Consider the following 23,434-nt stretch of genomic DNA (forward strand, 5'->3'; position numbering starts at 1 on the left):
GAAGGGAAGATAAATCATTTACATAAAGAATTTTCAGGAAATCTGATCTAGGTGGGAAGGTTCAACAGAGCCTGTCCAAGCTCAGGCAGAGATAGACCTAGTACATAGAGTTACAGAAAAAAGAAAAAGAAAGAAAGGAAGGAAGGAAGGCAGAAAGAGAGAGAGAAGAAAAGAAAAGAAAAGAAAAGAAAAGAAAAGAAAAGAAAAGAAAAGAAAAGAAAAGAAAAGAAAAGAGGAGAGGAGACTAAAAGAGGGCCTTAGACTCTCCAGGGCAGAGGGAAGCAGATAGGAAAGGGGATGTAGAATATGCCTTGCATGGAGGACAGCAGCTGGGTCCTCAGGAGGAGAAAAGCCACTGTAAGGAAAATCAGTGGCCCGGATTGATCTCCGTTGCAAGGGCTATGTGATCCCAGCAGGCTGTCTGGGCTATGCAGCAAAAGCCTACTCTGTTAAGGAAGACATACAGGCCTGCCCCTCCAGCTAGCCTTCCCTCCCTTTGTTTGGGTCACCGTCAGAAGCCTGTTGTTCAAACCCAGCTCATACTAAGGAAGCTGACGTGCCTACCACGCGGGGAAGAACTTGACTGTGCGCTGGAACACAGCGCAGTTCACTGCCGTGTGTCAAGGTGGCGTAACAGAACAACATGGCGCAGTCCACCATGTGTCAAGGTCCTATAAATAGCCACGACTGCCCCTTCCTTTGCCGAGCATCTGCTCCACATGCCAGAGAAGTGCCATGCACTGACGGCCCCAGACTCTCCACTCTTACTGGTGTTCCCCACACTCTGGCTTGTATCTCTCCAAGCACACTCATGGACAGCCACAGCCATCAAGGAAACATCCCCACCATACCTGGGACCTTCTATCTGTGCTCAACCACTGGCCCAATACTGTCAGAACAAGGCCCAGCCTCCCTCACACACCCTTCTCTGAGGACTCCTAGGCCATGGATTTGGGCAGGCAAGATTCCACACATCAACACCCCCCCCCCCAGGCCCCAGCTGTCCTCTTCCCCAACCATTCCCATCCCCCAAAGGGCCCAGCTCGCCAGCCTCTAATCCTCTTGTCATCTGACCCAGCCTCCACCCTAAATTGGCTTTGCCCAGCCACCCTTCTGAGGCCCAAAAATGGACACAGTCATTTATAGAGGGTCAGCTAAGCCAAATGCAATGGGAAGATGACCTCATGAAGCCCACGGGCTTGGGCTCCAGGCACACACGCTCACCACAGCTACACGGCAGCAGTACAGGAATAACCACCATGTCGGCCTGAACCATATGCTTCCTGCCTGAAGCAGCATGCAGGGACTCAGCCTAGGACGAGGTGCCTGGTATGTGTGCAGGCAGGAAAGTCGAAGAGAACACAACCAGTTCACTCCCAGGGCTGGGCCAAGATCAAGTACCCAAGTACGCACATTCACTCTTAAACATTCACTAAATGCCCACCAAAGCCAGATAGACACAGGAGGGGCACAAACACAGATCTGCCCAGAGCAGTGAAAGAGGCAGATGAAGCAAAGATGAAGACCCACAGAGGAGAGCTGGTTCCGTGACCCATACAGGACCCCATGACACCAGAGGTTACCCTGGCCTTTATTGTCACTCTCTGAGTCTCCATGGATATTAGGGCTGGAAAGTTGGGAAGAATAAACCAGAGGTATAGGACCTCCTTCTATGCAAATACACTGTAGGCTTGCTTTTTTTTTTTTCTTCTGTGCATACATATCTGTGTAAAAGGCCAGGGCTCAACATCAGGTCTCTTCCTCCATTGCCCCACCTTATTTTTTGAGATAGAGTCTCTCACTGAGCCTAGGACTTGCTGATGCAGCTATGTTGCTGGCCACCCAGTCCCAGAGAAGCTCCTGTCTCCAACTTTCCAGCACTGGAATGCTAGGCTCACAACACTCCTGTTTCCGGTTTTACACGCGAGTTCTGGGGACTCCTGTTTCCGGTTTTACACGCGAGTTCTGGGGGATGGAACTCGGATCCTCATGCTAGTGTGGCAAACGCTTTTCCAACTGAGCCATCTCCCCGGCTTTCTCTACGCTTCCCACCACAACAGCTGCTATCCTTGCTCAGAAAGTGCCCTTCTATGACAATTATAAGATAAAATTGCCCTGTGGCTAGTTTATTTGACCAAGGAAGGTAGGCCCAGGATCAAGACTGCTGGTAAGACAATGGGACTGAGACCCCCCATTAGCAGTGAGCATTGAATAGGCTATGGACCACCTCGTGAAGATGTTGGGGTGTCAGCCCAATCACTATACCCAGGCTATGGCAAATGCAGATTCCAGGTGGCGGGATGACAAGCAGAAGAGGACAGTATCTAGGCGAGGCACAGGGCTTCCTGAAAGCAGGGCCTGAAGCTGGCCAAGGAGGGAGAGGATGGGGAGCAAGCTACTGTCTCAGGATGCCTGTCAGACTGTCTTGGCTTCCCCTGGGCAAATGGTCCCTAACTAATGCCCATGGGACAGTGAGCAGCCGTGGCAAGAGACAAGTGCAGGCCCATGAAGCCCAGGCTCAGCAAGGCCAGCTGCTGGCTATTAGCCATGGTCCATAGCCAACCAGCTGTCAGCCAACTGCCCAAAACCTCCAAGCAGACACTGAAAAGAGAGATGGCAGATCAGTGGCTATCTACAAGAAAAGAACATGGACTTAATGGCCCCCAGGACTGCATCAAGAAGGCTACTGCCCCCCCCAGCCCCCAATGCATCTGGACAGAGGTGCACACTGGCAACCGTGAGGAGTCCTAAAGAAGTCGGTCTTCACATGGCGAGGGCAGGGAACTTGTCTCAGCTTACTCCCAGTATTTCCGTTCATTTCCTCCAGGAGTGGGAAACAGGCTCCAGGCACCTTAGATGAATTACTAGGTCACTGGAAGCCAGGGCGGCTCTATCTGCCTCCCGCTCCTTAGTCACCAACAGACTACTGGAGGAGCTCTGATCCATCCCTCTTCCTTGAGGTAAGGAGCTCTGGCCAGATCTGGAGATTAGCAAGAGCCTCCCCACAAACACACACACAGTCACCCCCTCCTTAGCTAGTAACCACAAGGATGAGGAGTAGAGCTCTAAGGAAGCTCTACCCGCCCCCCCCATCACGTGGCTGCATCCTTGGGGAGCTTGCAGCTCTCAGCTGCAAAAGTCATTGTTTATAATCAGCCCCAAGTCTGGCAGAGGAAGGCAAGCCTGTCCCTGTCCCCACCAGGCCCCGGCCCAGATAGAGCCATGGGGGGCTTTGCCTGGCAGAAGCACAGATTGTACAATCTCAGATTTCAGAGTCAGAACTGGCAGGGGAAGTGGCGTCAGCAGCTGGCGTGATCCAATTCAATAAGCCAGGGACGGCTTGGGGTAAGAGGCAGGCCATGGAAGGACCCCCGCCCCCAATCCCTGCATTTCCTGCACAGTCAGGGTGTCCCAGGAAGCCCTGATCCCATCCCCTGCAGAAAAAAACAAACAAACAAACCAGAGTTTCCCCGTGGCGCCCTCCACACCCCTCTCTGGGCCACCCGGAGAGCCGGAGAGCCGTGAGCTCCCCACCACCCCTCTCTCCAGCTGCTGGAACCGCTAAAGCCCTGAAGGGGCGAGGGGTGCAGAACCCTCCACTACCCGGCGGGTCTGGGCGGGACCTTCTAGGCCTCAGGCACCTCTTGGAAGGAAGAGAGTGATCCCTCCTTCAGGGCCTAAGGTAGAGATGGGGTAGGAAGGAGAGGGCAGTTAGCGGGCAGTGAGCGTCCGCACTAGGCAGCTGGGAAAGTATAGCCTTAGAAGTCTGGGGCTCCCGCGGCCCCTGGGGCGGCGAGACAGCCTCCCCCACCCCACCCCCACGCAAGCCCCGCCTGGATTGCCCGCGTGAGTCTGGTGGGGCTGGGGGGTCACCTCCCCCCCCAAGCCTCCCGACCCTTGGACTCCACAGTAGAGAGCGGACCCCGCGTTCGAGGATCACACTGGAGCGCGGGGCCTCCACTTCCCTGCAGAGGAGCCGTGGAGATAGAAAACGGTGGGGGAAGCGGGGTGACAAGGTGGACAGCTGCGCCCTCCCCGGCTGGCGCCCAGGTAAGGAGAAGGGGGTGGGGGCGGGGGGGACACCTTCATGGCAAGGAGACCGAGCCGGGGGACTCCTCGGCCGCGATCATCCGGAAGTGACCGGCTCGATCCCCGGGGTAGGGGTGAGAGGTGTGGCGGGTTTACCGCTCGCTCACCTTCTCCTGCGCCCGGGTCAGCTTCTTCTGTACGTTGCTGGCGATCTTCCCCGCCGTCACCCCCTTGCTCCCCATCTCGGCCATCGCGGCGCCGGCCTCGCCCGTGGCGAGCGCGGATAATGGCGCGGGGAGGCCGTGCGCGCCGCGCTCCCAGCCTCCAGCCCCGGCCGCTCCACCAGCCCGAGCTCTGGCTCCACGCCGCGCACTCGAACAGCTCGGGGGACTGACGGAGACGGAGCCTGCGCGGGGAGAGCGAGTGAGCGGCGCGGGGATCCAGGGAGGGAGGGACCCACGGCAGGAGGGAGGGGGCGGGGAGAAGGGACCAGCCGCGGGCGGGTCAGCGCCCCCAGCCCGCCCCCTCCGGACACGACGCTGCCTTTTAAAGGGCCATTCCTGGATCCCGAGCCTCACCGCCCGGGAGGAGGGAGCCTGGGGGCGGGCGCCGTGGGGCTGAGGGACGGGGACACCCCCCACGGCGTGCTAGCGACTTCGCCTAGGGCCGGGAACTACCTACGCTGTCCCCAGTTCAGCGCCACTGCGATCCTGCGGCTTAAAGTCCTCCTCCCAAGCAGATACCGCCTGCAACCCTGGAAAGGTAACCAGGTGAACGACTTGGGTGCTTTATAAAAATCAAAGACAACACGAGGGGATAGATGCCTACGTGGCCCTGGAATCCCGGTGTCCGCGCGGGTTGCGAGGTGCCCTCCCAGGGATTTCCCTCCCGCTGGCAGCCTAGCGTCTGCCTCCTCCTGCACCCTAGGGCGCTGTCTCTCTGTCCCTTTCTCTTTTCCTCTTTTCCTTAGCCAACTAAGTCCTCTGTTTTTCCAGTTTGCCTTTAACTATCATTCTAACGATCACCTAAGCCTTAACTGCGCGCTTAATGTGTGCCAGGCATTGTGCTGAGTAATTTGGTGAGCATTATTTCACCTAGTGTCCAGGGTTCCAATGAAGAAGAGGCTGCAGTGTCTTACCATTCTACAAGTGAAAACAGCCAAGAAGCTAACTGCGTGCTAGGCTTTCCACCAGTGTGTGGGGGAGGGGGGATTACTTGCTCCTGTAGAAGAGAACCGATTAAGGGTCACTCAGTTTTTCTGAAGATGGGTTTATCCCATGACACATACCTCAGGGGGAGGGGCTTGCTACGACCCCTACGAACACCAAAATGTAGGATACTCAAGCCTTTTTTGCAAAAGACCCCTGGGAAACCAGAACCAGGCAGTTACCAGAAGCTTGGTGTCTAGCCAGCCTACTGTACTTGGGGAGTTCCAGGCCAGAGGCCCTGTGTCAAAATGACGGCCTAGGTAGTACTCTGGCCTCACATGAACGGACACACATACAAACACGATTGTGCACACATGCACGTGTCAGGGTATTTGCATTTAACTGACACCTACTCCCTCACATTCTTTACATCATTTCTGATGATTCACGCTGTCTGATGCATGCAAATAGTGTGTGACTCGCTGTTATACTGTATGGTTTGGGGAATAAGGACAAGGCAAAAAATTCAGCGCACGTTATCCGTCCTAGAATGCAGGAATGTGAATAAGAAGGACCAGCTGTATGTATTTGTGTGGTATGCTGGTATCCACAGCCTCTACCCAAAGCCCTACCAGGGCCTGTGGCCAGTTCCAGGCCACATTGCTACCCTGTTCCTTCCTCGGGAGCTGTAGTTAGAGCTGAACAGAAAAGAGTGCTCCTGGGAGCCTAGATGTGTCCAACATATGGACAGGAACCAGGGTGTGAGAGCTATGGAAAGCTCAACTAGACAGGAACAGGTAGCTGGGGACAGATTCTCACAGGGAGAGATTCCCAACAGAAACAGCAAGTGCTCTTGCAGGCTGGGCACCCAGTCCTCGTACAAATGGAGAAACTGGGGCCTAAAATCAAGACTCCTGACGGCCTGTCTTGCTTCCAGGAACTCTCCTGGATGTAGTTCTAGCTCTTCCATCCTGAACTCTTTCCTGACCCATTTGTCTTCCTGTTGTGGCAAAAAGAAGGGCTCAGAAGCTGATCACTGACAAAAGTCTCACAGATAGCAACTGACAAGCAAAGAACCAGGCCTCACAAGCCCCAGACACTGTGGATGGAAAGTAGTATATTGACAATATCAATACAGGACCTATGTTAGCTCCCCAGGATGCATATAAAAGCCAGGCACTGAAGCACACTAATGGTTCCAGTGCTTGAGAAGCACCAATAGGAGGCTCAATCCCTGGAGCTGGCTGGCTAGCCAGCCTGACTAAGGCAGTCTATGAGCCCCAGACCAGGAAGAGACACTGTTTAAATATATAAGTAAACAAAATGGTGAGCAATCATGGAAGGTGTCCAAGATTGACCTTTGATGTCCGTGGGCAAACAAGAGCATGCACACACAAACACATGTACACGTATGTACACCACACACTTAAATATATACACAAACATGCAATTTATCTTTATAAACTTATGCCCCATTTATGAGCCGAAAAAAAACAAAATCTAAACAGCCGGGGCTTCTAAAACAGCATTCTTCTGAAATGTGTTTTTGCCTCATGGTCTTTTTCCTAATTTTACAATTGTCTACCATCCTCTCAAAGTATTTACTTTCTTCTCCCTCCCACCTTTCCTTTCCTCCTCCCCCTCGATCCCTTCCCTCTCTCTCTCCCAAATCTCGTATATCCCTTGACTTGCTATGTAGCTGAGGATGACTGAACTTCTGATCCTCCTGCATCTACCCCCTAGACTCTGAGGTTACAAGTATGTGCTGTGGGGCCCAATTGATGAAGTGCTATGTGTAGGTCCCAGAGCCTCATGCATGCTAGGCAAGTGCTCTAGCCAACTGAGCCACATCCCCAGGCCTGTCAAAGCAATTTCTTCCAACACTCCTTGCGGAAAGAAATGAGCAGAAGTCAAATTCTATTACGGTCAGCCCCCGGGAAGAGAAGATTCTGCTTCATCGGGCTTTTGGTCTTTCAAAATATGACAGAAAAATACAAAGCAGCAGAGATGTTCCTCGGTGGAAAAGGGTCAGCCTCGCCAGCCCAGCAGTAAGAGAAGCCATGAGGGGAACCTTTCGCAATCAGGACACAATAGGAAAGTGATGCCCTTGGCATAATTATAAATGAAAAGACAGCCAGAGATATGCATGTGTTTTCCTTAAATCTATGTAGGAATTAATCAGATGCCTAGGATCAAAGACTCAGAACAACTAAACATCAAGAAAGAAGACTGAGGTCCTAACTCCATCTCCAGAACTCAAATAAAAAAGCCACGCCAGCCAGCCAGTGAGAGACCCTGTCCCAAAAACCAAGCCCCTGAGGAACCATAGCCAAGCTTAGTCTCCCACCCCACCCCACCCCCACACACACATACAAACACACCCGGGGTGGGGGCAGCCAGACTAGTTAGCACATCCCAGGTAAAGGCGGGTAACCCTGTCTCTAAAAACGAGTATATTGAGGAATGATGTCCGAGATTGTTGTCTGGTCTCCGTGTGCACCCATACACACAGATACACACATACGGAAATTCCAAACATGAATGTTATGAGGAAACTGTTTTTGAGAACAGTATTTGGGAAGCAAAAATGTGGTAAGAGAGAAATCAAATGCTTAACAGGGAACAGAGTATGTGCACCTGAGTTTAGAGAGGCCGAGAAACAATGTTTGCATGTTTCTAATAGACTTTATGTTTCAGAACAGCTTTTTTTTTTTCTTTTTCAAGATTAATTTGTTCTAACTTGTGTGTATGTGCATGTGACTGCTGTTGCCCAGAGAGGCCAGAAGAGGGTTTCAGATCCCATGGAGCCAGAGTTACCGGCAGTTTTGATCCACCCAACACAGGACCATGGAAACAAACACGGGTCCTCTGCAGGAGCAGAACACGCTTAACTGCTGAGCCATCTTTCCAGCTCCCTTTAGAACGGTTGTAGGTTTACAACAAAACTGAGCCAAAGACACAGCAATTCCCCGTGTATCTGCCCCTCACAGCCATGCACTAGCTTCGTTTCTGTTGTTGTGATAAAATGCCTGACAAAAAGCAATGTAGGGGAGAGGGATTTGCTTTACCCTGAAATTCCAGGTTTTAGTCCCTCATAATGAGAACAGCACAGTCGCAAATGCTTAAGGGACTTAGTTTCATCAAAAGCTGAGAGAATATCTACTTAATGCTCAGCTAGCTTTCGACACTCTTTTACAACCCAGGGCCCAACAATAGGAAATGGTGCCACCCATTTTCACATGAACTCTTTTTCCCATCACCTAAGGCCATCAAAATAATCCCCTACAGACGTGCGCACAACCCTCTTAATCTAGGCAATCCCCCACAGACATGCGGACATGTGCACAGCCCACTTGATCTAGACACGTACACACACAGACATGCCCACAGGCCCGCTTGAGCAAGACAACCCTCCCCACACACACACAGACATGCACACAGGCCAGCTTGAGCTAGACAGACTCGCACAGAGGTTCTCTTTCCAGCTGATTCTAAATTGTATCAGGTTGACAGTTAAAACCAACCCTAACGTGTAGCCTTCCCCACCACCAACATCTGCATCAGAGCGGCCCCTTTATTATAGTTGATGAACCTGATAATCTCAGGATCCCCCAAACTGTGTATTTCCATTGAGGTTCATTTTTGGTGGTATGCATTCCATGGATTTAGACAAGCGTACAATAACTATAGCATCATAAACACCATATATGGGGCACTTAACTGTCTCCTGTGTTCCAGTTATTCACCCCTCCATCCCCAACTCCTATCAACCCATGATCTGATCACACCCCCACTCGTGCACCTCTTCCAAAATGTCATATAGTTGGAACCACACAGCACATTACTGTTTCAAGGATATTTGATCCCATTGTGAACCCCGAGATTGTGAACTGTAAAACCCTGTTTCATGTTTGGTGTGGTTGAGCCCTATCACACACCTTTCATCCAAGATCTTTCTGTTTATTGTAAACGGGTGGTTATGGTGTGGTTCAGCCATCCCTAGCACACACCTTTAGTCCAAGAGCTCTCTGTACATGGGATTTGATAAAGTTAACCCTAGGTCAAGAGATGGAGCAAGAAACCAACTGACTGGGATTAAAGAGTAGGAGGAATTTTGAGTACGTTGATGGGTGTTTAAGACAGCATGCTGAAGTGGAAGGAGCTTTAGCTCTATAGCTCTTGAGCATTAGCTTTCTGGCCTTTGGGGCTTTTTGAGCTTTGAGCTAGCAAGCTTTTGCTTTGAGTTTTTCAGTCTTTACCTTCTGGGCTGTCAGCTGAGCTACTGAGCTTTTTGGGTTGTGGGGTTTTTTGTTTGTTTGTTTTGTTTGTTTGTTTGTGTGTTTTCCATCTGGGACATGAGCTGGGTAGGAAGACCAGCTGGGTGCTTCCACTGCCTCTCTGAGCTAGCAGGTTTTCACCCCAGCATCTGGCTCCTGAGTCTTCATTGGTAAAATCCAACAGTTGGGATTTTCATTCTTTATAACAACACATTACCCTTATGGATTTGAGAGTCCTAGTTCACTTCCGTCACAGGTGTAGGGAGACAGCTCAGTGGTTAAAGTGCTCATCACACAAGACTGAGGACAAAATTCTGGATTGCGGAATCCACATAAATGCTAGCTGGGTGTGATAGTCCGCCTGTAATTCCAGCCTTAAAAAGCAGAGATAGGGTCACCGGAGCCGGTCAGCTAGTGGGACTAGCCCTGTCAGCCAGATCTGGGTTTGACCGAGAGATATCAGTGACTAAGGTAGAACAATCAAGAATGATGTATGACATCAACCTTAGCCCTCCACATGCAAACCCATGCATTTGTATATAGATAGAACATAAAGGGGGGGGAGGGCTGAGATCCCTGTATCTTCCCGTGGCCTGATAGCTCCTTTCCTTCAGCCCTATATAACATCCCATTGTCTAAAACACCACAGCTGTCACACTCACCTATTACGGGACATATTTTTTGTTTCTAATTTTGGAAAATTTTAAGCAAAGCAGCTGAAAACAGCCATACTTGGTATTCATAAACAGAAATAGACTCCCTTGGATTAGTATTAAGAAGTACTTACTATTGCTGGACCAAATGACAAGAATAAACTCAGTGTTGAAAGGATTTCCCAAGCTAGAGTATCTGGATGATTTTGCATTCCTACCAGCAAAAGTTGATTCTTAGCACTCTGTCCACACCCCATCAGCATTTTGGTACTGTCAGTGTTCTGGATTTAGTGGTTCTCATAGATGTAGTGATGTCCATTTTATAGCCGTGCTAATGATGGTAATTTTTTCCTTGCAGAGAAACAGGATTTCCCCATGTTTCTTTTATGCTTTAGGTTGTAAATCTTTAATGGCTGAATTATGAATTTATTTCATAATTCAAGAACAGAAGAATATTATTTAACTATCTCATTGTTATCGCTTATATTTTTATTAAAAAGTATTATTTTGTTTTACGTGTGCAAGTGTTTTGCAATTCATGCACACCTAATGCTGGAGGCCAAAAAGGACAACAGATTCCCTGAGTTATAGGTGGTTATGAGACACCATGTGCATTATTGGAATCGAACCTGGGTCACCTATACTCTTGATTATCAGATGCTAACCATAACCAGTGCGGAGCCTTTTCAGACTAGCCTCTTTCACTTAGTAATATGCATTTAAGAATCTTTTGTTGTGGTATCAGAAGGTGCCATGAAAGTTTTCAAGGAAAAGAAGCAACCTGCCCAGCTATGATGCCTATGAACTAAAACAATGAGTCCACCACGGCACAAAATCCCTAAGGGTTTAATAAAGGTACGAGTACCATCAGCATCTCTCTAAATGGACTTAAAACCCAGTCACCAAGAGGGAAGTCATGCATGGTACTGGAAACCTAGCCAGCTACCTGGGGCTGGTGAATTCATGGATCTTGAAAGAGAGCCTGCAACTGTCATTTATTAAAACCAGCATAATGTCTACTTACGTTCTAATTATTTGTCCCCATGCCCACATGTAAGTATAGTTTTCATCCCCAACAAAGAAATGTCTCTTTGCAACAGGCAGAGACCATTACAGAAAATCAGAATTGATTAAAATGCAAAGAACAAGTTATCTTATGGTGCCTAGCCCCAACTGATACATCTATTAACACAACTCCAGCATCAAAGGTCAAGGGCTAGGGAGGAAGAGGGAGAGGAAAGACTGTAACAATCAGAAACACAGAGAGTGTACTGTGAGAGCTCAGCTCCTAGAAATGTCAGAGAAGCTGCACCTACAGTCTCATCAACATGGCTGCCTAAACAGAACTGAACAAGGGATACACCAATAGACATGCTAATATGGAAGGTGGTCATCTACCGGGCCTCACCCAGAGACGAAGAACTACAGGCAACTGAGGAGTGCTGAGAGCTAGAGAAATAAGTCTTCTCCAGGTAAGAGCCCTCCCCCGCAACTGGTTATCTAATAACAAGTGGCTAGCCCTAAAATCATATACATACTAGTAACATATGGATTAAAAGAAGGTATATTTATATATTATATAACATATAATAAATATTATATAATAAATATATAATAAACATGTAACAAATATTATTATAATTATATATTATTCATTATCACATATAATATGTTATTTATATCAAATCAGAAAAATGAAGATCATGACTTTGAGAGAGAACAAGGGCAGGAGGAGTACATGGAAAGGATTGGAGGGGGGAAAGGGAAATTATGTAATTATATTTTAATTTCAAAAAATAACCCTTTGTATCTTTTTATGACTCTATTACTATCCTTTTATAGATGGAAACTCAGAAATGACTTTAATGGCGATACTTGGCTAGTAGATCCTGTGTGAGTTTAGTCAGCACCCGCCATCTCTGAAATAGACCAGCTTCACGCATGCACACTGGAAGGGCAGGCTTCACCTCTTAAAACAGGGGAAAAACTATCTTGCCCAGGGTCTAGAATAATCTACAGGTAGAACCAATTGTTTCAGGGAATCAAAAGTGTGAGAAGATATCCAAGAACTCATGGCCTCAAATGACTCTCATTTCCTCTTGTTTGTAAAATACCAACAGTCTAAAGGTATTGTGGAAGGGATAGGTAGACATGGGGTCAGAAATCAGCTCCCTGGGAATCAATCACTTTTCCATTCATAGGCATCTCAGTTAAATTGTTCAAATCCTGTTTGTAACGTAGGAGTAACGTCCTTTCTAGCTTATTATGGGAAACAAGGAAATGGTGACTTAGTACATGCCAGGCATTTTCAAGTCACTCCTCCCTTTTAATAGTGCCGCTTCTTTTGAACTCCTTTGTGCTGGAAGCATGCTTAATGCAACTATATTAAGAAATAGGTGTGGCTTGTTAAGGGACAGGACCTAGTGGCTAACTCATGGAGCACTGTTCTCAGAAAGCATTTGTGTAGCACTCTCATGAGTAGTGTAGTTCTCTCTCTCTCTCTCTCTCTCTCTCTCTCTCTCTCTCTCTCTCATACACACACACACACACACACACACACACACACACCAGCATCAGACATTCTATTACAGCAACATAACATGGATTAAGATAGTATGCTTCAAGGCATGTGTATGGGATCCAGAGAATTTAAGAATCTTTCCTGGGAGACTGGGGAGATGGCTCAGTCAATAGAGTGCTCCACTCATGAGCTTGGGGACCTGACTTCGATCCCAGCATCCACATAAAAATATGTACCCGTAACTCTAGTGCTGCTACAGCTAAGTGGAAACAGGTCAATCTTCAGGACTTGCTGGCCAGCCAGCCTAGCTCAATAAAATGAGTTCTGGGTTCACTGAGAGACACTGCCACAAAATCTTAGATGGCGGATGATTGAGGAAGATATCCAAAGTTGACCCCTGCCCTACACACACACACACACACACACAAACATACACACACACACACACACAGAGAGAGAGAGAGAGAGAGAGAGAGAGAGAGAGAGAGAGAGAGAGCATTCTGGAGATGAGGACAGGAAGATCAGAAGTTTAAGGTCATCCTTAGCTACATACTAACTTCTAGTCCAGCCTTCGATGAATGAGACCCAGTCTCAATAAAAGAAATGGATAGATAAATAAATTCAGAGATCACTTGTCATGAAAAGAGACCTGATCATATGACATTAGTGTGTGACCTGTCCCTTTGTGAGACAACTCCAGGACATCTCTAGTCTTACAGTTAACTCCAAGCTACTCTCTCTTGTATGCCTCTACCTCAGCCTGTTTGGTGGGAGTGTCACACATGGGACAGTTTTTAGTAGTAGGAAGAAAATTAACTATACCGGAGAAATAAGCATAAACCATGGTTATGCTAAGCAAATAGGGTGTATTGTCAGCCTGACAGGCTCCAGGGATCACCTCAGAAGGCAGACCTCTGGATATGTCTATGAGAGAGTTCCTAGACAGGGCTGACTGATCTGGAACCACACAGACTGCATGTGAGTGGCACCCTTCCGCCAGGCTGGGTCCCAGACTGAATAAAATGGAGACAGCGAGCTGAGCCCCACCATTCATTGCTCTCAGCTTTCTTCTGCGGGCTGTCACCAGCCGCCTCAAGTTTCTACCTTTGTGCCTTCCCTGCCAAGATGGACTACCCCTTCAAACTGTGAGCAGAGTTAACCCTTTTGCCCTTAAGTTGCTTTTCTTTAGTGTCTTGTTGCACAAAGGAGAAAAGTAATGAACATACTGGGTCGTATTCCTGCCTGCACACCCAGGCTAGGGACAGATTTAAGAAGAGTGGGAAGAGGGGCTCAGGACAAGCCCTTCATTGTCTGTGCTGAGCCCTTACGTCCGCACACCATTCCCTGGGCCTGGCCAGCTTCTTTGTGGTCATCTGTGCAGAAGATATATATCCAAAGAGGTCTCCAGAAGAACCTCTGTCCTGGCACCCCAGCTTCCAAACCTACTGACATAGATGTTTATAGGGGTCCAGCAGTGGGTCAGTTACTTAGCCACCAGCTAGCTCCAGGATAGCGACAAGGCTCCTGACAATATATAACCCAGTTCTTTCCGTTAGCCCCACCCCCTGCCAAAAATGAAGTCCTTCGAAGGGTGGGGGAATGTCAGGGGAGCTGCCTGGGCTGAATATCTTGCTTGGTGGCTAAAGTACTCCCTATGTAAGCCCAAGGAATTCAGCTCCCCAGAATTTATGAAACCGGCAGAGTAGAGAAACCCCCAGAGCAAGCTCATTTAGTCAGACTAGCTGGATCGGTGAGCTCTGAGTTGGATTGAGAAAGACTGTCTCAATGAATAAGATGGAAGAAGACTGATGAACTCAACCTCAGGCACACAATCCCAAGTGCATGCACATGTGCGCACACACACAAACCAAAAAAAAGGAAACTTTTCAAGACAGTTTCCTTGCTTCTCCTCTGTGTCTCTGTTGACCTCTCCGTCTGTGCTGACTCTAAGAGGTGGTGGATTGAGAAGACCACACAACAATGGTGCTTGGTGCTCCAGTGAATGGCTCTTCTATCCACCATTGGTCACGTGGTCCCGGGCTGATTACTACTTGCTCTTTTCAAAGAAAGCAATCACACTTGTCTGGCCAGGCTGTTGTTAGGAGATGGAAGTCATCCAGAGTCCCCTTCACTGAGGGGACTACTTAATGGTGACTATTACTGTGATACCCAATCAGTGCAGTGTGTGGTCCATATCGCAGGTGAGGCTGAGGCTGACCTTTGCCAGCTTTACCAGTGTGCAAACAGAAGTGCAGAAAAGCAAACAGCCCTTTGCCCAGCACTCCTGCAACAAATCACTGCGGAGATCCTGTAGAGCGAAGACCCAGCCTGGGAGATGCTCTTTGGAAGCTTACTATAATTATCCTTGTTATTAAATATCAAACAATCAGAATGGGGTTTCCTAAGCTTTTTTAAAGCATTGCTGAAATTTCACTAATCTATAAACAAATCGGTAAGCTAAAGGGTATCTAAGACGGCTGCTCACTTCCTGGAATCACACTTACAGGGCACCAGGTGCCTCTTAGAAAGGCAGTGTCAGGGTACACAACAAATGTATGCACCCTGAGGTGCTATGTCAGAGCACAGTGTGAGTAAGGTGCTGAAAACTGATGCCCAAATAAATGTCTAAGTTGCAGTCGGCTGTGTCCAAGTTTGGTTGACTTACAAATTGAATATGAATCTACCATTAAAAATAGCTAAACGTGCCTGGAAAAATGGCTCATTGGGTAAAAGCACTTTCCAGGCAAGCCTGATGACATGAGTTTAATCTCTGGAACCCATGTAAAACACCCAATGTGTTGGTGTTCCTCTCTTTCAGCACCCCTACAGTGGATGACAGACTGGCCCAGGAGAACTGAATCTCGAGAGCCCGCTGACAAAGAGAAAAAAGAGAGAGACCCTGCCTCAAAACAAGCTGAAAGAAGAAAACTGAGTCTGGAAAGTTTTTCCCTGACTTTCACATGCCATATCCACATCTAAACTCACACACACATCATAAATAAATAAATGTTTTAAAAGAAGTTCGAGGTCACAAAATATTGCTAAATGGAAGTTGAAAATCCTGAAAGCTTTCTCTCCCCAAGGCACTGTTGTGAAAATGAGGAAGTGATCCCCACAGATACACCTGCCTGTGATGTGCAGATCTGACAAAAGACTTGTATACAGAATACACAAGGACTTGCTCTAATTCCCTAATAAGAAGAAATAGATTGCTAAAAACAAGCAGGCAAATAATTCAAAGGAACCCTTCCCCAAAGAAAATCCACAGCTGCCAATCAGCACAGTACAATGGTTAATACTGATTGTCAACTTGACGAGATCTAGGACCACTTAAGATGCAAACTCCTGCGTGGGTCTTTCCATATTTTTGTCTTTTACTCCTGTCTGTTCTACTACCCAAATCCATAATACATATGCAAAATCCAGCTATGAAGCCATTTCAGTGTTTACGTCCTTGGTGACTGTGTGTCAGGACACAACTGGGTGGATAGAGGTGGTCCCCAACTCCAGTGCTCAGGCATCACAGCTTTGCCCAGACAGGCTATATCCAGACGGGACTCTAAATTTACCTTTTTCTAAAAACAGGTGTACATAGGTACACACATACATGCACACACACACACACACACACGTCTCCACCCAGACCCAGCTTCTCCCCACCAGCATCCACACCTTGGAGACTAAGGATCCAGACTCAGGTCCTTGTGTCTGAGCAGCAGGCACCTTAGTGACTGATCTGTTTCCCAGCTTCTAGCCCCAATTGGTAACCCAATGGTGAACGAGGATGTGTGTTCTTCTTCTCCAAATGGTGATTAAAGTTGTGGAGGAAATCACTCTTGTAGGAAAAGAATCACTTCCTGCTCAGGCACCACATTGAAGACTTGTAACACACTTTGCAAAATATTGCTTTTCCCCTGAGTACAGGAGACTCCATTAGAGAGCCAGAGCCTTCAGCTCTGACTTAGGGAGATAGACACACAGTTAACAGTGGTACCCAGTATCATCCTTGGGTCTGGGCACAGACCAAGCATTCAGAAAATGTGCCATGGAAGGGCTGTAGGAACCATTCGTCCAACCTCAGATATGGCGCTCAGCACTGGGAAGAGAATGGAAAGGTCCTGGCCCCCTAGAGCCCGATCCCATCCATGGCAAGTGTATCTGTCTAACCTTGTCCGCCTGTCCATCTTCTCACTTATGCCTACTCTTGTCACTTTCTCTCCTGTGGGTGCCTGTTCCCGTGGGGGTGGGTTCATGTGCGTTTGAGAGGAAAGCCACAAGTGTCGTTCTTCCAGTACTGTCTATTTTGGTTTTAGAGGTAGGGTCTCTCATTGGTCTTAACTAATCGGCTACACCCCAAGGATTGGCCCATCTCTGCCTCCCTAACTCTACGATCACAAACATGAGCACTGGGCCCAGCCCTTCTTTCATAGTGGTTCTAGGGGGTAAATGCAGGTTCTCAGCTTGCAAGGCGTGCAGCTAAGCCATCTGCCCAACCATTCTCTACGCACTCTGGCTAGGGTCTGGACAGGACTCAAGCATTTTAAGTCATATTTCACTCATGTTTTTTTCCTGACGCTCTCTGTCTCGCTTCTGAAGTGAACACCTACTAACTCCGCCCGGCTACCCAATTCCAGGAGCTGCTGGAAGCCCCGGGGACACAGCTGGCTGGACCCTGAGGACGGGCTCGCTGGGACAGACAGACGCACATTCACCCAAGTGCAGGTGGCCAGCATTACTCCAGCAATGAAATCATGGGCTTTGCATTCTGCATTTTACAGAAGAGGACACAACATAATCATGGTTTTTGTTCACTCTGAGTAAACATCTGACAATGTCCAATTCAGCGGGCTCAGCCCTTGGTCACAGCAATGTTATCAGATGTGTGGCTCACCCCACAATCCTGCCTGCACAAGAAATGCTTGGCTTTTTGTTTTGTCTTTTTGCTTTTCTTTTCTCTTAAGTTGCTGTGTGTGTGTGTGTGTGTGTGTGTGTGTGTGTGTACATATGGAGGCCAGAGGACTATCTTAGTTGTCATTCTTGAGAGCCATATACCTTGTTTCTAAGACAGGGTCTTTCGCTGGCCTGGAAAACCCCAATTTACCTAGGCTGCCTGGTCTGCAAGCCCCAGGGATAAGGCTGCCTCCACCTCTCAGACACACCTCTGTGCTTGGCTGTGTTTGGTCCATCTGGGTAAAGACACTTGTCCCCAAGCCTGACAACGTGAGCTCAATCCCTGGGACCAAAGTAGTAGAAAGAGAGAACAGATACTTGCCAGTTTGCCCTCTGACCTCCACACACAAGCACAGCACAGACCTGCCTCCGCAACACACCAAATATAGAAAACTAATGCTCGACTTTCTAATTAAAAGAAAATGGATCTCCACACTTTGAGCAGGCATGCTTGACCCGTGTCACCATGGAAAGTGCCTGATGCTGGCTGGACACGTTGCTAAGGTGACGATGCTTCCTGTCTCCATTGTGACAGGCTGTTTTCACCTCTCAGTGGGCAGCGGGGTTGCAGGGTGGTCACTTGTCATTATACAGAATCTTGCCCCCAGCGGCTCTCTGACAGGAACTTTCAGTGTCCAGGCTAATCCTGTTCCTTGACCTGACTTCTCGCTGGGGGCCACAAGCAGAGATTTTTTTTTTCTCACTCTAACAATTTTCTACCTTTCCTGTGTTCAGAAAAGTACTAATGCATGATCCTACATCCTTGTTTCTAGAATGAGGAAGTAGTAGAACAGTCATCAGTAGTGACAGATGAAGTGGTTTTTTTCCCCCTTTCACTTTCTTCTTAAACATTGCTGTGAGCACACTGATGTTTTTATTATCATCATCATTATTATTATTATTATTACTTTAATTAGCTTACAAAGTAGCTGGTTTCTTTAGGACATTTTCACACATATTTAGTTTCAATTGATCCTTGCTACAATCTCTCTGCCCCCTCATTCCTGCTAGAGCCTTGCGCCCCAACATTCCCTCTCCCATGTCCATATTGAATGTATGATAGCCTCCTCCCTACCTCTCTCCCTTAAAGCCTCTTGCCCACTCTATCGAGCTCCCCTTTAGCTTTCCTGCCTCTACACACTTATGCCTCACAAATACACATACATAGAAGATTTAGAAGCCAGGAGGAACCTGCAATTAGAGAAAATATGCCACACCTGTCTTCCCAGCCTGGGTTACCACACTTAATGTATTTTCCAGTTTCATTTATTTTCCTGCAGATGTATTATTTGGGTTTTTGTTTGTTCATTTGTTTTGTTTGTTTGTTTGGCTGGTTAGGTTTGCTTTGGGCTTTTTGTTTGTTTTTTAAAAATTTTTTAGATAGTTTCTCCCAACATAGCCCAGGCTATCTTAGCACTAGTTATAGCCCAGACTGATTTGGAACAGGTGACCCTCCTACTTAGCCTCAGGAGTGCTGGGATTACAGGCCTGCACCAGCACACCTAGCCTAACTCATGAGTCTTTATATAGTTGAAGTTTTTGATCAATTTAGTTTTTTATCTTTTTTATTATCCTAGGTTTGGCCAGGTCTGAAATCTACACAGCAGGCCAGCAGACTGGAAACTCCTTTGATTTCTGGTCACACTCCAGCTAATGCTTTCAATTCCAGAAGACTGCAGTTTTGGCTAGCCCTGCCTTTATCTGACAGCACAAGATTCACCCACATTACAAAGGGCTGCCGTTGTGACTGACATTACCTGACTACGTATGCCAATCATAGCTACAAAATTTCCTCCTCCTGCAGCAGCTCTACCAGTGTTTAACAAAGCAGGGTCCAACCATACCGATATATAAAACCAACAAGCACAAATAACTTCTTTTTTCCCCCAGCAATAACCTCCAGCTCATTGCTACAGACTGCATGTTTGTGCTCCCCACCCCCAAATTAATGTGTCGGATGAAAATCTTTTACTAAACATAAGTAACAATTGAGGTCGGACTTGTTTGTCTGTTCTGTGTGCCTTCTGTCTATTTTTTTTTTCTTGTTGCTGTGATAAAATATCCTGATGGAAGCACTTTAAGAAGAAAAGTACTGTTACGTCTATTATGCCGAATTCAAAGGGACGGTCCATCATGGCAATGAGGTCAACTCAGCAGGAGCTAGAAGCAGCTGGTAATGGAACATCAGATCCACAATCAGAAAAAGAGAGTGATGGATGCTTGTACTCAGTTCGCTTCCTTGTTTTTGTTTTTGTTTTAATACAGTCCAGGGTCTCAGCCCAGGGAACAGCGCCACCCACAGAAAACCTATTCAAGATTACTGCCCTCCTGACAAAGGCCAAAGTCTCAAGTGATCCTACACCTCATCAAGGTGACAAGCAAAATCGGGCCTCACCAGCTTTCCTGCTTCACAGCAGTGCCGGTGCTGTTCCTGTGGTTACTCTTGTGTGTTCTGGCTGAGAGTCAGAGTTGTGGAGAATGAAGGAGTGGATGTGCAGACACAGGGGGAAGCTGAGGCACAGCACATCCTGCCGCCAGCCCAGGGATTACAGTCATCCTAGGCCAGCCCCAAAGCGTTCACAGCAGACAGGATGGGAAGGTGTGTAAGGGCCATGGGCTCTGATCCCTACTTAAACAGTCTTTCCCTGCGCCAACTTCTCTGAAAGCTCTAACTTTAAATAGGATCTGTTTCTAAGCATACATTCCTGTTCTGCTTTTCAAGTTTCTTTTCCCCCTTTTCCTTTCAGCAGAAACAGTGAGGGACAATTAGAGAGGCTGCAAGGCTCAGATGAAGGGAACAGGTGAAGTCTCCATGCACGTCTGGCCCCTTGACCACAGGCTGGCTGGGGACTGCTTCTGCCCTGGTAGGCCAAACTTAGATACACTGAGGCCTGGGCCAGGGCCGTGAAACAGCATCAACCTCTGAGCACATGTCCTAAGTGCCTACATCCTGAGTCACCCTGGCTGCCCATCCACTGCCCCTGAAGCTCAGGCCCTGAGTCCCCGAGTGCTGTGGTGTGACTCGCCCTTATTCAGCAGTCTGTCAGAGCAGCGGCGTAATGTCAGCCCAGCGTGGGGAAGGACTGCTGCTTGGCCTTTGTAAGTGGGGGAGCTCACACATCTCGCTGCTGCACACTGTTTGGCTGAATGAGGAAGTGGGGGATGGGGCAAGCAGCTGGTTGGCTCTGCCATTCCTGAGTCGGCACACTACCCTGTCAGTTCCCGCCACTGACCATCAATCATCTTCACCCGCAAAGCCACATTCTCCAGGTTCAGCTTGCCTTCTCTGCTCACATTGCAAGTTCTTCCCCCCAACAGCACCAACCTCTCTTTACAACAAAAGATTCCCCAAAGCTTCTGGACTGGGGCACTATCTCGATTGCTAAAGTGCCCGCTGTGCAAACATGAGAGCCAGAATTTAATCCCCAGCACCCACATAAAAAGCTGCTCATGGCATCTGGAAAGATGGCTCCAGGGTTAAGAGCACTTGTTGCTCTTTTAGAGTGCTCAGCTTGAGTTTCTAGTACCCATGTGGCAGCTAACTATAACTCCAGTTCCAGAGGACCCAACATTTTCTTCTGGTCTCTATGGCACCAGGCAGACAAATATAGGTGCAGGCGAAACACCTAGACAAAAAAAAAAAAAAGCTGGGCATGGTGGTACAATTTCAGTCCCAACACTGGGAGGCAGAGGCAGAAACAGATTTAGAGCTTGTTGGTTAGCCAGCTCAGCCTACTTGGCAAGTTCCAGGCCAATGAGAAAAAACAAAAAACATAAAAAAAAAAAAAAAAAAAAAAAGACATGCCAAGCAGCACTTGGGAAGCAGAGGCAAGCAGGTATTTCTGAGTTAGAGGCCAGCCTGATCTGCATAGCAAATTCCAGGCTAGCCAAGGCTACATAGCAAGACTCTGTCTCAAACAAAGACAAAAACAAAACAAGAAGTGCAACAGCTGGGGAATAACACTCAGCATTGACCTGTGCCCTCCACACACAACACACAGTGTCCGAACAAGTTCAGATCCATTGAGGCCACACCTTGTTCTCTATGACATAAATTTACGGTGCGCAGGTGTTTTTTCCTAACACCTTTAGAAGGGAAAACACTTCCCGAGCTCACACGGTGAGAGGGGCTGGAAGGCCAGTGTAGCTGAGCCCCAGAACTCACGTGTTAAAGGGACAGAGAGCTGGCTGTGTCCATGTACACTTGAAACCTGAGTACTAAGGAGACAGGGACAGTGAGGTCTCCCTGGACTCTCTGGGCAACCCCAGACCCTATCTCAAAAAACTTAAGTAGCTGCTGCCTGGGGAGTGACACCTGAGTTGTCCTGTGGCATTGACCCTCACTCCTGCGAGAGCACATGGTCTCACCCAGCCCTGGCCGGCTCTCCTCCTTTTACAACTGGTACCTAATATTCCTTGCCTTTTGAAAATCAATAATATGTAGATATCGCTGGAACACTAGATTACACACTATATCTATTTCTCCTTTGTAGGCCTTGGAACATTTGTTTTTTATATAAAAAGCTGAAATCGAATTTTACATGTTATTCCTCCTTAGGATGCGTTGGAAGCTGAACATGTGACATACTTCAGTTATTGCAACCTTGATGCTCAAGCAGGAAAATCCTGCTTGAGTTAAGCTGCACTACATCTATAATTTTCCTTTCATACATATAGATTCTGTCTTCTGTAACTTTTTTTTCATTAAATGATTCAGATGGAAACTTTATGAATTTCTCTAGGTGGTGGCGGCCCACACCTTTGATCCCAGCACAAATCTTGTCCACAGGGTGAGAGACCCTGTCTTGAAAAACTAAAACACAAAAATGAAATAAAAAGCAAATTCTGAAAAAAAAAAAAACATTATGAATTTAAACTACATGCAAGTCAACATTTTAACAAAAAGAAAGTAAACGGCACATACATGTGGCCTTTGCTGGTTGGACCAGGAACTGGATATTTTCTATAGATTAAAAACTACATGAAAGTCTAGAGAGATGACTCAGTGGCTAAAAATGCATACAGTTCTTGAAGAGGGCCTGATGAAAAGCCATGTTGACTCACACCCCTGTAACTCCAGTGCAAAAGGGGTCCGATGCCTCCAGCCTCAAAGGGCACCAGCACTTGTATACACATATCTACATAGGTACACTGATATACGTACCTAATTACCAATAAAAACAAAGCTTTAAAAGCCACAGGGATGTGTGCCAAATGTGCACCTGCTTTGGCTTCAGTCCCTAGCACTCAAAAGCAAACAAAACCCAACCTACATGGTTTACGAAATCAATCATGAACGTACCCCTACTTTCCATTAGGCACCTTTGCATATACATATTTTTTTTAAAGTCTCATTGTATGCCCCAAGCTGGTTTGAACATACTAGGTAGCCGAGAGTGGCTTCAAGTTCACGCTCCTCCTGCCTCAGCATCCAGAGTGCTGGAATTCAGGTATGCACTACCTCTCCTGGCTACTCATATTGTTGACAAATGTGTATCTGTCTTTTTGAGAAAAGTACGCTCTATAAGTACTTCCATGTCAGGAAATACATTCTTCTCCTCCTCCTTCTTCTTACATTTATGTTTATTTATTGTGCTTGTACAACTTACAGGAGCAAGTTCTCTCCTTCTATGGTGTGGGGCCAGCAGATTGAACCCCTGTGGTCAGGTGTGATGGTAAATACTTTCACCTGCTGAGTCATCTCATCTGCCCACAGCACCATTCTTCAAGGACCCTGTTGTGAGCCTTACATTGTACTATATCGTCTAATCAATACCCTATTTTTGAAAATCAAAACTGATTTCCAATTTTCACAACTGCAAATAAGTCTCTGAATTACTATGCTCACATTGCACA

At 47.5% G+C, this 23,434-nt stretch overlaps 1 protein-coding gene and 1 long non-coding RNA gene across 14 annotated transcripts in view; one reads left to right on the plus strand and one right to left on the minus strand.

The window, feature by feature from the left end:
- The window catches only part of Bin1 (bridging integrator 1), a 57,420-nt gene extending 53,090 nt beyond the window's left edge, over nucleotides 1-4,330 (minus strand). For all 11 annotated transcript variants that reach the window (XM_021662756.2, XM_021662754.2, XM_060377506.1 and 8 more), the window contains exon 1: nucleotides 4,197-4,330. In XM_021662756.2, coding sequence (XP_021518431.1) covers nucleotides 4,197-4,280 — 84 coding nt within the window. In that variant the 5' untranslated portion in view covers nucleotides 4,281-4,330. The remainder of the gene's footprint in view (nucleotides 1-4,196) is intronic.
- LOC132652351 (uncharacterized) lies at nucleotides 3,166-19,549 on the plus strand. 3 transcript variants are annotated; one of them, XR_009589854.1, is made up of 7 exons: nucleotides 3,166-3,345; nucleotides 3,911-4,050; nucleotides 4,162-4,452; nucleotides 4,582-4,791; nucleotides 6,877-11,579; nucleotides 15,447-17,350; nucleotides 19,156-19,549. It is a non-coding gene; the product is annotated as an uncharacterized LOC132652351 (long non-coding RNA). The 3 variants fall into 3 exon arrangements; XR_009589853.1 differs by having other exon boundaries at nucleotides 3,166-4,050; XR_009589855.1 differs by lacking the exon at nucleotides 4,582-4,791 and having other exon boundaries at nucleotides 3,166-4,050.
- The last annotated feature ends 3,885 nt before the right edge of the window (nucleotides 19,550-23,434 follow it).

The sequence above is a fragment of the Meriones unguiculatus genome, chromosome 2 (assembly GCF_030254825.1).
Source record: "Meriones unguiculatus strain TT.TT164.6M chromosome 2, Bangor_MerUng_6.1, whole genome shotgun sequence".
Taxonomy (NCBI): domain Eukaryota; kingdom Metazoa; phylum Chordata; class Mammalia; order Rodentia; family Muridae; genus Meriones; species Meriones unguiculatus.